We start from the raw sequence: 13,303 nt of genomic DNA, 5'->3' as shown, positions 1-13,303 counted from the left end.
GCATTAATTGAACACCTCCCGTTTGTTGGGCTGTACACTTATGCTGTATGCCTCTTGGTGGCACAAGTCCTCTCTGGTGCACCGGAAGACCTTCGTCTTGCCTTTTCGTAGGCAATACAAGATGGTTGTGATGCGGCCAAGTTTGCAATTTGTTGTAGGTTGGACACCACTGACTCAGTTTGGTGAGCTACAGACACCAGCATTGCCATTCGTCACCATGTGTGGCTATGATCGACTAGGTTCTTGGGCAATGTCCAGTCCTTGCTGTAGGGCCTGCACTTTGATGGGATTGCATTTTAGGAGTCAAAGCAGACTCTCCCTGTTTATGTTTTAAGGAGGATGGGGCTACCGTTTACTCTCTTCCACTCTGCCTAGCCTTGCCAATTGCACCAATTTTTGTGGTTTTGGCTGCAGCATCACTTCCAGCCTGTCCCATCCCAGCAGAGAAAATAGTTTTACGGGAAAGGCCAATGTACCCACTGCTCCCATGGCCAAGGTTGTCATCCCACTCAGTTCACCGCCCACCAACCAAACTCTTTTGTGTACCCTTACTGTGTCACAACCACTTGATGGGAAGTAGAATCTACATATCCTGTTTGTGTGGGCAAGTGATGTCGCAACAGGTGGGTCCTGCAGATCATCTGCATATGTTAAACCTTACCCTTCCTTTTGTTCCCGCTGCACTTTCCACCGTCCACCCAGTGAGTGGCAAACCACCACCTTGCCATTTTATAGCAGGAGGTGCAAGCCCTTTTGTCTAGAGGCGGATTGTTGAAAGTGTGCCAGAAGTAGGACATGGTCGTTGTTAACTCTACTTTATGGTGCAAAAGGGCAAAGGTCTTCTGTCTGTTCTTGATCTTCGTCTTTCAAAGCCCTCCTCTGGAAAAAGCTCACCCTGGCCTAGCTCCGTCGACCCAGGAGACTAGATGGTGGCGCTGGAACTGCAGGATACCTATTTCCATGTTCTCGTCCTGTTGGCCCATCTCTGCTACCTGTGGTTTGTAGTGGGAGAGGAGCATTTTTAGTTTACTCTGCTCCTCTTTGGCCAGGTGTTCACAAAAGTGATGGCAGCTCATATTAGGGGGACGATTGGCCCCCTCAGCCTCCAACCTGAACGACTGGCTGTTGAAGGCGTGCTCATCACAAGCAGTCCACTGGCGAGGTGATGCCATGGACCCTACGCCAGGATGCCCTGCCTCATTGGAAAAGAATGGTCTATCAAGGAAACGTCAAGCTTGCAAACCACCTGGAGGGCTCACTGAAAGCCAGGGTGGACAAACTCTGCCATCGGCACCTAGCAGATCACGAGTGGCAGCAAGGAGTTTGGGCAACGTCTTTCACGAATGGGGAGATCTTTGGCATGATATATTTGCCACTGCAAAAACGTAAAATGTCAGCACTACTGCGCATTGGCGACCCTCAGGAACTTGGCATTCCTGTATGCCTTCATCTGATACCACTCTTGCACCACGTTTTCAGGATAAGGACCGACTGGGCCCAAGTCATCTTAGTTGCTCCGGTGTGGGCACATAGAGTAACGTATCACAAACTCCATGGCTGGAACATCTGCCCTCTAGCCAGACTGCTCCTTTAGGAGGATCTGCTGTCATAGCAGAGGTGCCAGGTTCTCCACCCCACCTTTTGCAGTCTCCTCCTTCATATGTGGCGTTTGAGCAGTGCCAGCTGAATGCCTTCGATCTCTCCTCCCCCTTCCCCACCCTCCCCCTAAAGGTGATTTGTCATCTTGGCAGCCAGGCATTCCTCAACGACTATATATGCCTGTTGTGGGCATGTGTACTCGATTCAAGCTGCTCCACATTTGTCTCCTATGGCTCCTCACCCTCAAAACTGTGTTCCTAAACTGTGTACCTTAACAAGACGTGTGAATGACCTGCAAGCTGTGTGTTCATCCACCATAGAACACCTTTTTTCCCAACAAGCTGTTCTGCGAGCTAGGGCATCTTTTATTCCAAAGGTTTGTGACACAGTTTAATGTCACAACACAATAGGGCAACCCAGTAAAGCCCCCTGAGACTGGTTGTGAACGTGTACAACATAGAATCTCCTCGAAGAGAAAATTCTTGCTCAGTGTCTTAGTTAGGGGACACATTAAAAGTATATCCACTGCCCTTTACACAATGTGCAAAAAGTAGCAAATCAACAGTGGCTTATACAGAATACAAACTAGTTAAATAAGGTGTACTTTTTTGTATGTCAACACAAATTGGAATGTATTAGTCACCGTAAGCAAATAAAATAAGGGTCAAAAACCAATTGCGCACTCCTGCTGCTGCAGATCACCAGAGTATATATATATTTTTTGTTTTGGTCCCAGTAGTGATCCGAGACAGACTGGGGATCATCCAACAATATAATCCTACGTGCTGTTAGAAAACTTTCCTCAAGGAAAGACTTGGGTCGTTCAAGTTTGGTAATGTTGATGTTTCAGCATACTATAGTCTAATAAGTCCATGAGACCATCCTCCGGACAAAGTGTTGAACTTTTTACAGGTGTAGATATAACCTTGTTAAATAGTGAATAAATTAATATCACTGTAATCTGTCTGAAAACCAGAGAGTAAATCTGTGTGTGTAGAAAATATTCAGTCAATGAATGTAGTTAGTGCAAAATCCTTTGTGTAGTCAATTCGCATGGGGAATGGAGCAGCGTCCCAAAGCTCCGTGTAAACTACATTCATTGACTGGATCATTATAATATTTTCTACATATGTTAATTTGTTTTTGGCTTTCAGTCTACAGCGGTTGTCTCAAAACTTTCTAATGCTCCACCCCTCAGGCAATGTTTAAATATGTCTAGATGCATTTAAACATTGCAGTTAAGTACTGTTACTTTTATTAAAGATTCAATAACATGTTTCTGCTTAAAACAAAACACTGTTATCTGTGTAATGTATCTTTTGGCCAGAATCTGGCTCCCCTCAAGCCCCCCAATTTGAAGACCCATGGTCTACAGTGATACTCATTGCTTCAGTGTTTAACAAGGGGCGAGCTGGATTCATGTTGCAGACTGCGCTCAGATCCCCATGTGTATTGTGTACACAGGGATAGATGTGAAAAAATCTGCACAATGTGTTTGCTCATTTCTATAATTAAAGCTCTTCATTGATTCCTCTTTTGTTGGTCCTATATTCTCTCAGAACTACGGTCATACATTTAGTAAGTGTGCATTTTTATTCAGCGGACCTTCTACACATTTACTAACCTCAAATCGTTGTCCTGATGATGGTTTCATGTACTTGATGGACGACTTGAGACCGAAACGTTGATGGATTTGACCACCCCAATTGCTAACTGTAAGTACTCACAAGCTTCTCCTTAAGGAAAATCTACTTAAAAATCGAGGAGAATAACGATTAGGTGCTCCGTGGTCTGTCTTAGATCACTATTGAGGTTTCAACAATATTCTGGTGATCCTTTTCTGGCAGCAGGATAGTGCGATTTTATTTCACCCTTATTTCATTATTTCATATTCTTAATGCATTTTGTATCAAATAAATTGTAACGTATTGTTGTTGTACTACACCTGCTTCAACAGTTATTTTGTACTATACAAATCATTGTTATTTTGCTCATTTTATTGATTGGTTAGGAGCCATTACTTTTACTGCAGCCTGAAATCTGAACTCAGTCCAGGCAGTCAATCAGATGTTTGTATAACGTAGCTTATCACCCGGGGTAGTCTCAGGGTGCTAGTGGGGGGATACCGATCAGTCAGGTCTTGAGGTCCTTCCTGAACATAGCCAGTGAGGGGGACTGCCTATAGTGGAGCGGCAGCGTGTTCCAGGTCTGCGCAGCGAGGTAGGAGAAGGATCTTCCTTGAGCCATGTTCTTCCGGATCATAGGGGTGGTGACAAGGGCCAGTTGCAGAGTTGCCTGGGGTGTGTAGGAGAGGCGGTGATTGAGGTAGGCATGTCCGATGTTGTGTAGGGCCTTGTAAGCAAGTGTCAGGAGTTTGAAAGTGATGTGTTTGTTGATGGGGAGCCAATGTAGGTGTCTCAGGTGGGTAGAGATGTGGCTATGGTGGGGGATGTCCAGGATGAGTCTGGAGGTGGCGTTCTTTATTCTTTGGAGTCTTGTTTGGAGTTTCTGGTCAATGCCGGCATAGAGTGCGTTGCCGTAGTTGAGTTTGCTGTTGAGCAGTGCATAGGTGACTGTCTTGCGTCGATGGGGATCCACTTGAAAACCTTCCAGTGCAAGTGGAGTGTGTGGAAGCACGAGGATGAGACCGCATTAACTCGGCGGGCCCTAGACGGCAAGGGGACGAATGATGCTGAGGTTGCGTGCATGGTTGGTGGGAGATAGGGCAGTTCTGAGGGCATTGGGCCACTAGGAGTTCTCCCAGGCAGTAGAGTTGGGGCACAGGATGAGGATCTCTCTTATCCGAGTTGAGCTTGAGGCAGCCGTCTTTTATTTAGTCTGCGACTGCCTTCATTCTGTTGTGAAAGTTGCGTTTGGCTGTTGATGATTCTTCAGTGAGGTAAAGAATTAGCTGTGTGTCGATGGCGTATGAGACGATGATGAGCCTGTGGTGTCTGACGATCTCTGCGAGTGGGGGTCATGTACACATTGAAGAGGGTGGGGCTCAGAGAGGAACCCTGGGGGACTCTGCAGCCGGGGTCCATTGGTTTTGAGGTGAAAGGTGGGAGCCTGCTTTGCCAGGTTTGGCCAGTGAGGAAGGAGCACATCCACTCCAAGGCTTTGCAGTGGATGCTGGCATCATGTAGTCTAGTGCATAAGGTGGTGTGGGAGATGGTGTCAAACTTGGCGGAGAGGTTGAGGAGAATGAAAGCAGCTGTTTTGCAGTGCTGGGCTGCCACAGTCGGCGATCCATTGGTGGAAGTGTGGGCTGAGGCATTGCCGTCCGTGGTGGAGTGTTGCGGTGAGCTCCCCTTCTGTAGCCTTGTTCCAATTTCTGCTGGGGGTGTGGGCGGTGGGCATGCTTACATATTGTGGTCTTGGTGAAGGAAAAATGGGCGCAGTGGTGGTAGGTCTAGTGGAGTTTATAGGTGTGTGAAAAGGAGATGTTTCCGGGAGAGAGGTCTGGGTCGAGGGTGTGTCCTTCTGAATGTGTGGGAGGTTGACCAGTCGTTTGAGCCCAAGATGGCAAGATTCTTAATGAGGGGTGAGGTGTTCTGGTCGCTGCGGTTGTCAAGGTGAAAATTGAGGTTGCTGAGGAGGATGTAGTCTGTTGAGGTGAGGGCATGGGGAGCAGTGAGGTCAGGGAGGGCTTCACTGAAAGAGGGGTGGAGTCCTGGGGGTTTGTAGATGAGGCTACTGCAGAGGGTGGTGTTCGATTTGGTCAGGGTCTGAAAGTGTAGGTATTTGGCTACAGGGGTTTTGACATTGATGCTGGTTGTGGAGTATGATTTTTGTGGACTTTGGCGACATCTCCTGGTTGTTTGACAGTCTTTATGGATGACCTTATTGTCATCTGGAATGGCTGTGGCGATGTCCGGGGCTGAGGGTGGTGGTAAGCCAGGTCTCTGTGAAGAAGGCTCCATCGGGGCGATGGAGCGGAGTAGATACCATTCTTCTATCGCGTGTTTGACGAGGGAGAGAGTGTTTAGTATTATGCATCTGAGGTGTCCGAATAGGCTGGCGGGGGGGTTGGTTGGTGTGCGTGGCAGGTGAAAGTGCAGTTGTAGCAGGAAAACTAGCGTTGGGTGTCCTTAAGCGAAGCATGTGGAGGATCATCAGGTGTTTAAGTGTGCCGGGTGCTGGCGTCGTATCGTAGGATGGTGCGGGAGATAGGGTCCGTGGCGCTATGCACGGTCAGGCTGCCATTAATAAGAGGAACGAGGTGGGAGGGATCAGTGAGCTGGGAGGTGGGAAACCGTGCTGGGGGGGGGGTGAGCAGCAGCAGGGGAGCGAGGGAAAGTGGCAAAAAGAGGCAAGGATGGAAAAGTGAGTAAATTAGTGGCAAAGGAGAGAAATGTGGAAAAAAGATACAGGCAGACGAAGTTGAGAAAGGCATTAAAGCAGTAGAGAGAAAGACAGAATGGCCACCAGGGATGAGGTGCAGACTGGAGCCTGTGAGTGGAGAAGGGCCTCTGCACTGTTGGGTAGGGAAGCTAAACCTTGCAGACCTGGGCCATATTGCCAGGGTACGCAACACTTCAATTAGTAGGATGATAACTAATGAAGTAAACATTTGCATTTTTAAATTGTGCCCTGGATACTGAGTTTGGAAACAATATTTATTTTGACATCTCTGAATTAGGGGTGTTACCCGTTTTCTTACCCATGCTATCATGATATTCAGAGGACCTTTAGCAAAATGAAATTTCTTGCACAATGGCTTGCATTTTAAAGTCAAAGATGAAGAAAAATTCAGTTAATATTAACAAGTGTTCCACAATCCTGTGGTTCCACGCTTGTGTAGCTGAGCCTGTCGGCCGTGACACGATAGGCCCTAAAACAAAACATGGAGCATCCATTTTTTTTTTTACCTTGAAAGTTGGCACATTTTAGGAGTGTTGGTAGCTGCAGTATTTGAACCGAGGTTTGGCCGCCATCCAAAGAAACCTGCTAAATCCAGATATTGCATTAAACAAGACATTGAGGAACTATGCCCACCCACCTCCATACCGCCTTCACCTGCTCTCTTCTGTTTTTTCGAAACCAACCCATTGCCCCAACAACGCCGCTTGCCCCCTAGCCGTCTTATCGTCTGAGCATTCATTGGCAGGCAGCTATCATAAAATGATTTGTAAGATGGATTACTTTTTGTACGCATGCACATTGTTTAACTTTGAATGTTTTTCCTTATGCTTAAAGAAAAATTCTTCAAAGATAGCAGCTGCAGAAGCTCTGATTCGTGGTAGCCCCATTTAAGTAGATTTTCTTAAAACATAAATGAATTCAAAGATGGCTGCTTCACTTGCGCACACAGGCCATTTAGGAAACAAAAAAGCAGCTCGTTATTAATAGTACTAAGGGAGTTGCCACTTAAAAGTAATGGGGGGGGGGGTAGTTAAGGGTGGAGAGGGAGACCATGTGAAATTCAGCATGCACTTTTTATGGGCGAGCACAAAGTGCTCCGTCCATTCTGTAATCTCTCTTTGGGCTTGAAACCACGCCCATGCCACGTCTGTCACTTACATTGGTTCGTGGGCTTGCCTTTTAAAATACACTTGCTTTTATTTGTAAAAGGCATGCATACGTCATGCCTTTTCCGGTGTTTATCCCACCTACCCAGCACTGCTAAAGTACCAAAAACATACGAGGCTCCTTGTTTTCAGCCTGGAGCCGGGACTACTTTATCTGTTTATTTTCCGCGCAGCGCGATTACGCTGCGTTTTTTTTTTGTTTTTTTTTTTTTTGGCTTTACAACGCTAATAGCTCTAACTCGAACAAATGCGAGACCCGTTGCATTGAAAATGTTTGTTATAATCTGTGCTGTGAAAACTCCTTACACAGTTTCCATACTGAGTGAAAGTAATGATTTGGAAGAAACAGAAGGGGGGGGGGGAAAGAAATGTTTTTACACTGCTAAATGAGAAACACCTGGTGTAGACGGATATTACCTGACTGCTTTATTTTACAGTGCACTAACCATGTTAAAGGATTGCCTAGTCCTAACGCAATAATAAACCTTAACAATAGTCATGCTCATTTTTTTCGCCAGGGCAATCATTTTGATCAGTATGAAGACGGGCACTTGGAGATTGAGCAGGCTTCACTTGACAAACCCATTGAATCGGTAAGTACCCTTTTATTTTATGCTTTGGCGAACAGCAGTTTAGACAACTTAAATGCCATGTTATAAGTGAGGTTCATTTTATTTTCACAACTCTGATGAGGGTCGAAGCTCATAGTAATTGGGATGCTTTAGTTTGTGGGTCCCGCAGTTGACATGGCTAATTTCTTATACTTTATATTAGTCAAACTGATTTAGATAATGTTTCAGAAAAGAAGATAATCACAGCGGCATAGCTTACGTTTTTTTTTTTTAACTAGAGTTTGTAAGTTGCCAGTTTGTGTTTATGGCCTATAGAGGACTGGGGGCAATGTATGTTAATCCTTCGCAAATGGTAAACAGTCCATCTCAGTGTATGCCAGCCATAATTCCTGCAGTAATGTAGTGGTACTTACATTGCTGTTTTTCTTCCATTTGGATGGTAGACTGTATGCAGGGTAAGGACGTACAGTTCATTTTGCTCCTCTAAGAATGTTTTGCTCTCCCTAAGAATACGTTTTTACTCTCCCTTTAAGCTATTTGCCATTATCCACCCTTGTCCCCTCAAATTAGAGCATTGTCTCGAATGTCACTAGTTAGTTCATCGTTCAGTGACTCTTTAGTAAAAGTTTTTCCCACATGGAGTAGCGGCTGTAGCAGAAATAAAAAATAATCTGATCATATTCCAGAACGAGTACACGGCTGTTAATATGTATAGGTACAATTTGTCCCGGTGCATAGCCTGTACACACACCATGTGTACTGTCATCCCTACAGCAGCAAACTGATATTTGCTACCTGCTAAATTTTGATTTATTGACCGATATCTTATTTAATTCGAATATAAGATTCAGTAGTGAGATGGGCAAGTGAGATCACTGCCTTCGGTGGTGCAAACAGGAATTTAAAAGGGAAGCGAATTTGAACTTAAGAATGCGACTTTAGAGCAAGTACTGCATTGTGGTACTCAACTCTAACAGACAATTGAACTCTTTTCATTGACTAGAATAAAGTAGTCCTGGCATTAACCAGTAAAGCAGGGATTGCAGTAGGACATAATGGTCTGGGATACACAGTTCTAGTGCTATATGCCATTATTCCTTAGGGAATTGTAAGCAGAGCATATATATGGAGCAGAGAATAACAAAATCTTGAACACGCCAGTCCTACTGAAGCAAAATAATTACTTAACTTCTGTTCTGCCCTGTGTCACTTAGTATCCTGGCATTGGAAGCAGCATCACTGAGAATGCTGCGACCTTTGGTCCACTCTTAGAAATAGGAAAAAAAGCGTAACTCCCTTTCTCAAAATACCTAGTGGTGCTTGTAAAAGGTCTCCATGTGCTGACAATCGCTATGGGTTTCTAGCATCTTGGCATCTTTCGAGTTAGCACTGAGAGAAGTATTGGCTCTCCACTGATCTGGCTGCCAGTTGGAAGGGGGTTGCTCCTCTACTAGGAGACAGCAGCTTGTCTCTGCTGCTCACTTGAATCTTTTCTTTGGTTAAAGCATATGAGCGATCATCATTGGGAGCAGTCATTGACTGGGATGGTTAACATCCTGCGATTCTCTGCGGCATCCCTTAACCCACAGTGACCAGCTTGAGCAGCATGATAGTGTAAAGTATGGCCGTGCTTTCAGATTATCGTGCTATTCCAGTTTGTAGACTGTTTTCGAATAAGAGAAGTGAGCAGCTTTTGACCAAGCAGGCTGAGTACATGCTGACCTCCTTTCCACAACAGAGGTTATTTTATCGTGGTCAGACTTCCTGTCCCTTGCCAGATACCCTGCAAGGATTGTCAGGCGTTTTAAACTTAAGTCTCGTCCTACATAGATGCCCAGCTTTCTCTGTCTGCGAAGGATCAGCATACATGTACATCCCAGCGTAGGTTGGTGTCGTGCTTGTGTGTGTTTAGTTGTCATACCGAAATTTACACAACTTGGGCTGTTCGGCATTTTTCTTCACAGCAGTTGGCCCCCTATTAGCTAAGCAGCCATGATCCGGTTTGTATTGCACGGTCTGCCTTTTTTTAATTTCTTCTCTAGGGTTTCCACCTTCCCTTCCTCCCTTCCTTTACTTCTGTTCTTCTGGTCCAGTGAACACTGCATATGTAGTCCCTTCTGTCGTTGTGCTGGCATGGTTCTACATTTGGGCATGGCCGTAACAGGTGACTCATGAGATAATGCTGCAGAGAGAGCTGGTGGGAGGCAGGAATCCCCTTTCCGGGTAATATCCTTGACAGGGGCTGGTCTCTATGAAACGAATTCTCTATTGGTACGGCAAACGTAATCCTACAGGTGGGGGGAGGAGGCAGCAGTTTCAGAAGTGCTTTACGGCTATGTGCAAGGGAGACATAGAAGCAGTCTTTGTAATTAGTTTCTATTCACTACTCCACACGGTACCGAGCCCCCTAGTCCTCGTAGGGCTGTAGCCGAAATTGCTGATGGCTAACTGAACATTACAAGGGTTTTACCTCTTTTGTTAGTGTTATATGCTCGGAGTCTTTGAGAGTCTTTAGCCAGTACCGAGGATTATGCCGTTATGGGATTTTTATCCAGAAAGTCAGTGTGGTGGGCAGGCTTACAAGAGCGTCCTTATAGAGGTTAGGAACTATTGAGATTTGGCATATAGGACTGATGGAGAAGGCATGAAACTGGTCAAAAGCAGATGAGGAAATGAGATGGATGAAGTGTTGGCATGCCTATTTGGCAGTAAACTTCACAATGAAAGAACTAGTTGAAGATGACGTCTGACATCATAGCTGTGCTTTCATCTCCAAATCGTTTCTGACTTTTAACCAGCAGCATTCTGCATCCAGACACGTATACGCCTATACCTTTACTGAGGAAAATCAAAATTCCAAGAATGCAAAGCACTTGCTGCTGGCTAAAAATCCAGTACAGGTGAAGGTGTTGCACGTGCCACAGAGGCACTTATGAACTGTAACGTGTAAAAGTGGAGGGAGATTAGTTGACAACGAAGTAAGAAAAGGGGTTAGGTTGTTAAAAAAAGCACAAGTGTTATGTATATATTGAAACATAAGCATACTGAGCTAGCTTCAGTGCGTTTATTGAAAATTCATTGCATCTTAAGCAGTCAGCCGATGTTATGATTCCATGCTGTCTGAAAGTGTATCCTTCTTATCTGTGACAAGAGTCTGCTAACTTGGCCATCTACTTGCGCAGAAATATGCCGCGAAGGCTTTCAAGATAAACAACTACATCAGACAGCCTTTATATTACATGGGTACACATAGAAAAATAATGGAAGGATAGTACTCTCTGGGTCAGGTGTAGCTGGCACCCTACTTCAAACTGGTATTTGTATTTTTGACATTGCCCTAGGGGGAGAGGATACTTTTTTTTACTTAGTTTTACAATAAACGAATTTATCTTTTAAATGCGGGTGTCAAAGGTCACAGTGTAGGCTGTTTTGAGATGGCAAGCAGGACACGAGAGTAGGAGACCTTGCTGAGAGTATATACGTGCTAGCATTGTGTCGATCTGTCTCTGCAGCATTATCTGTTGGAAGGTGCTGAGTGTTGTGCTACAGCGTGCAGCTCTGAGCTAGCTCGAATCCTACAGCTCAAGGAGTCCATAGAGCTTTAGGGGCCCTGCAAACCTTTAAAAGGAGTCGGACTTTACTGTTCAGTCGAGACACTGAGGTTTGCCACATGCATTGCCATCTTTAACTACCTTTTTACAATCTAAACATGCACATAGCTGCTGTATGCTCCCTAATAGATGGCCGCTTCTTCCTCTCATAAGGAAATGGCTTTGTCTCACTTGTGCATTTTCTCTACTATTCTTCCCTTCTGAACTCATAATGTAGTATTATGACAGTGATATTACGGTATCATGCTCTCTGGACCCCAATGCCCTCAAATTCTTATTTTCTGCGTATTCCCTTTCAGACTCCAAAGATCAGCTTAAGACTAGGCACTTCAAGCTTTTTGAAAAACTTAGGCTATGTAATCTTTTAGCACACTTTTTTTCACTGCAGAGAATAAACCTTAGTTATACGCACATAGTTCCCTCTACACTCTTTCAAAGTGTGGCTCAAACACCAGGGACAAAGTGCTGGTTGGGATGTAAGGACCCCTGAGGTTTAGGTACCACCTGTTTAATAAGAGGCATGATCCTCCTGCTGCCCTGGCCAGTTGCCAAACAGAGAGGCAGACTTAGGTTTGCAGATGCCAGTTGCTACTTGTGGTTGATTAGGGAATCCATGTAGGCCTGGTGTTTGTCACTTTCCAGCTCCCTACAGATCTGTGGACTCCTGGTTAGTGTTACGAGGCAGCCTGCTGGCACAGCATTCTGCAAATTTGGTGGGTGTCTCACTTTGTTAATACAGGTAGGCTTCTCTGAGCTGTATGAGGCAGCGTCACTGCTTTGCGTCCTCCTCCAGTCATCACTGTATCATCTTGTAGTGAGCTTCAGGGTTTGGTTTGGGGAATGGTTGTAATCTGTTTGCATGAGGTGGTAACCTTGTAGCACTCTATACACATTTACAGCTCCATCTGGTACAGAGTCCGCACAGTTCACAGGCCACTCAAGAGTCCACGCCAGGATGACAATGGCTTCCTTCAAAATCGAACCTCCTTGATCTCGTTGTAATCCAGAAAGTAGCCTCAATGAAGCAACCTTTCAACTTCATTCTTTTTTAATAGATTAACCCACAGCATTGCCAGTTTACTTACATGAGTGTTATAAAGTAGTCCCTACAAGACCAATACTGAAACACTTTGCCACGCTGTATGGAGCCTGTTTCATATCGCTACTTTTTTTCCAGGCTGGGCAGTGATTGCCTTTCATGTGATGCAAAGTAATTTGTTTCAAATGTTTGTAGATCCGCTATTCATCAAACCTTCCCTGCAGCACGCCTTGTTGGTCATCACAACACCTAAAAAAGCAGTCCTATGCAGCATATTGTGCTGCGCGTTGAGCCCTCACGTAACTGCCAATGTCCTTGAAATCTGCCTTGCAACAGCTGCCACTGTTCAGCACATGAACTTCTCAGTTCGTTCTAAACCCATTCATAAAGCCCAACTTACTAAAGTCTTTGCCGTTCCTGTACGAAACCCTCAAAAGTGATCAGCCATTCACACCAGACCTCCAACTCCTCAGATACACTACTCCACAAACAGCTTTGCTCGTGTACTTTAAATAGAACTTTTCCACGACCTCAAACTGTTCTGATGACTTTGATTTATGGCTCTTTGTGTACCATCATGGCTTTACACCTCGCACCTTTCCTATAGATATACTTGAAAATCTGACCAGAAATGCCTTTTGTACAAAACCAATAGCCTACCCATAGAAGTACCCATCCCATCGCATGTCCCCTTCTACACTGCGCACTATCCCTTCCCCTATCAGTGCTAGTCCAGAACCGTCGCTGCATGCAGAGTGCGCCATCCCCCGCACTGCAGCACATCCTGCTCCTCCTGACTGAAAGGCGAGTGCAGCACTGCAGTTTCTAGGACTCCCTCGTCTTTATTAACCCTTACAGCTGCGACGGCAGCATTAGCTGCTGCAGAGCCCTGGCATGTCGGTCTTCTGGAAGATTAATGTCCTGCAGAGGCACGGCAGTCCTTTTAGTGAG

General features: G+C 45.3%; 1 protein-coding gene across 3 annotated transcripts in view; it reads left to right on the top strand.

The window, feature by feature from the left end:
- Window positions 1–13,303, top strand: part of GPATCH8 (G-patch domain containing 8) — a 264,134-nt gene that overhangs the window by 66,067 nt on the left and 184,764 nt on the right. For 2 of the 3 annotated variants that reach the window (XM_069237916.1, XM_069237917.1), the window contains exon 2: window positions 7,649–7,723. In XM_069237916.1, coding sequence (XP_069094017.1) covers window positions 7,649–7,723 — 75 coding nt within the window. Of the gene's footprint in view, window positions 1–7,648; window positions 7,724–13,303 lie in introns of those variants that run through there. The other variant, XM_069237918.1, reaches the window with a different exon arrangement.

This window comes from Pleurodeles waltl, chromosome 6 (assembly GCF_031143425.1).
Source record: "Pleurodeles waltl isolate 20211129_DDA chromosome 6, aPleWal1.hap1.20221129, whole genome shotgun sequence".
In the NCBI taxonomy this organism is placed as follows: domain Eukaryota; kingdom Metazoa; phylum Chordata; class Amphibia; order Caudata; family Salamandridae; genus Pleurodeles; species Pleurodeles waltl.
The sequence above is the reverse complement of the archived record's forward strand: the minus strand, read 5'-3'. Positions and strand labels throughout refer to the sequence as shown.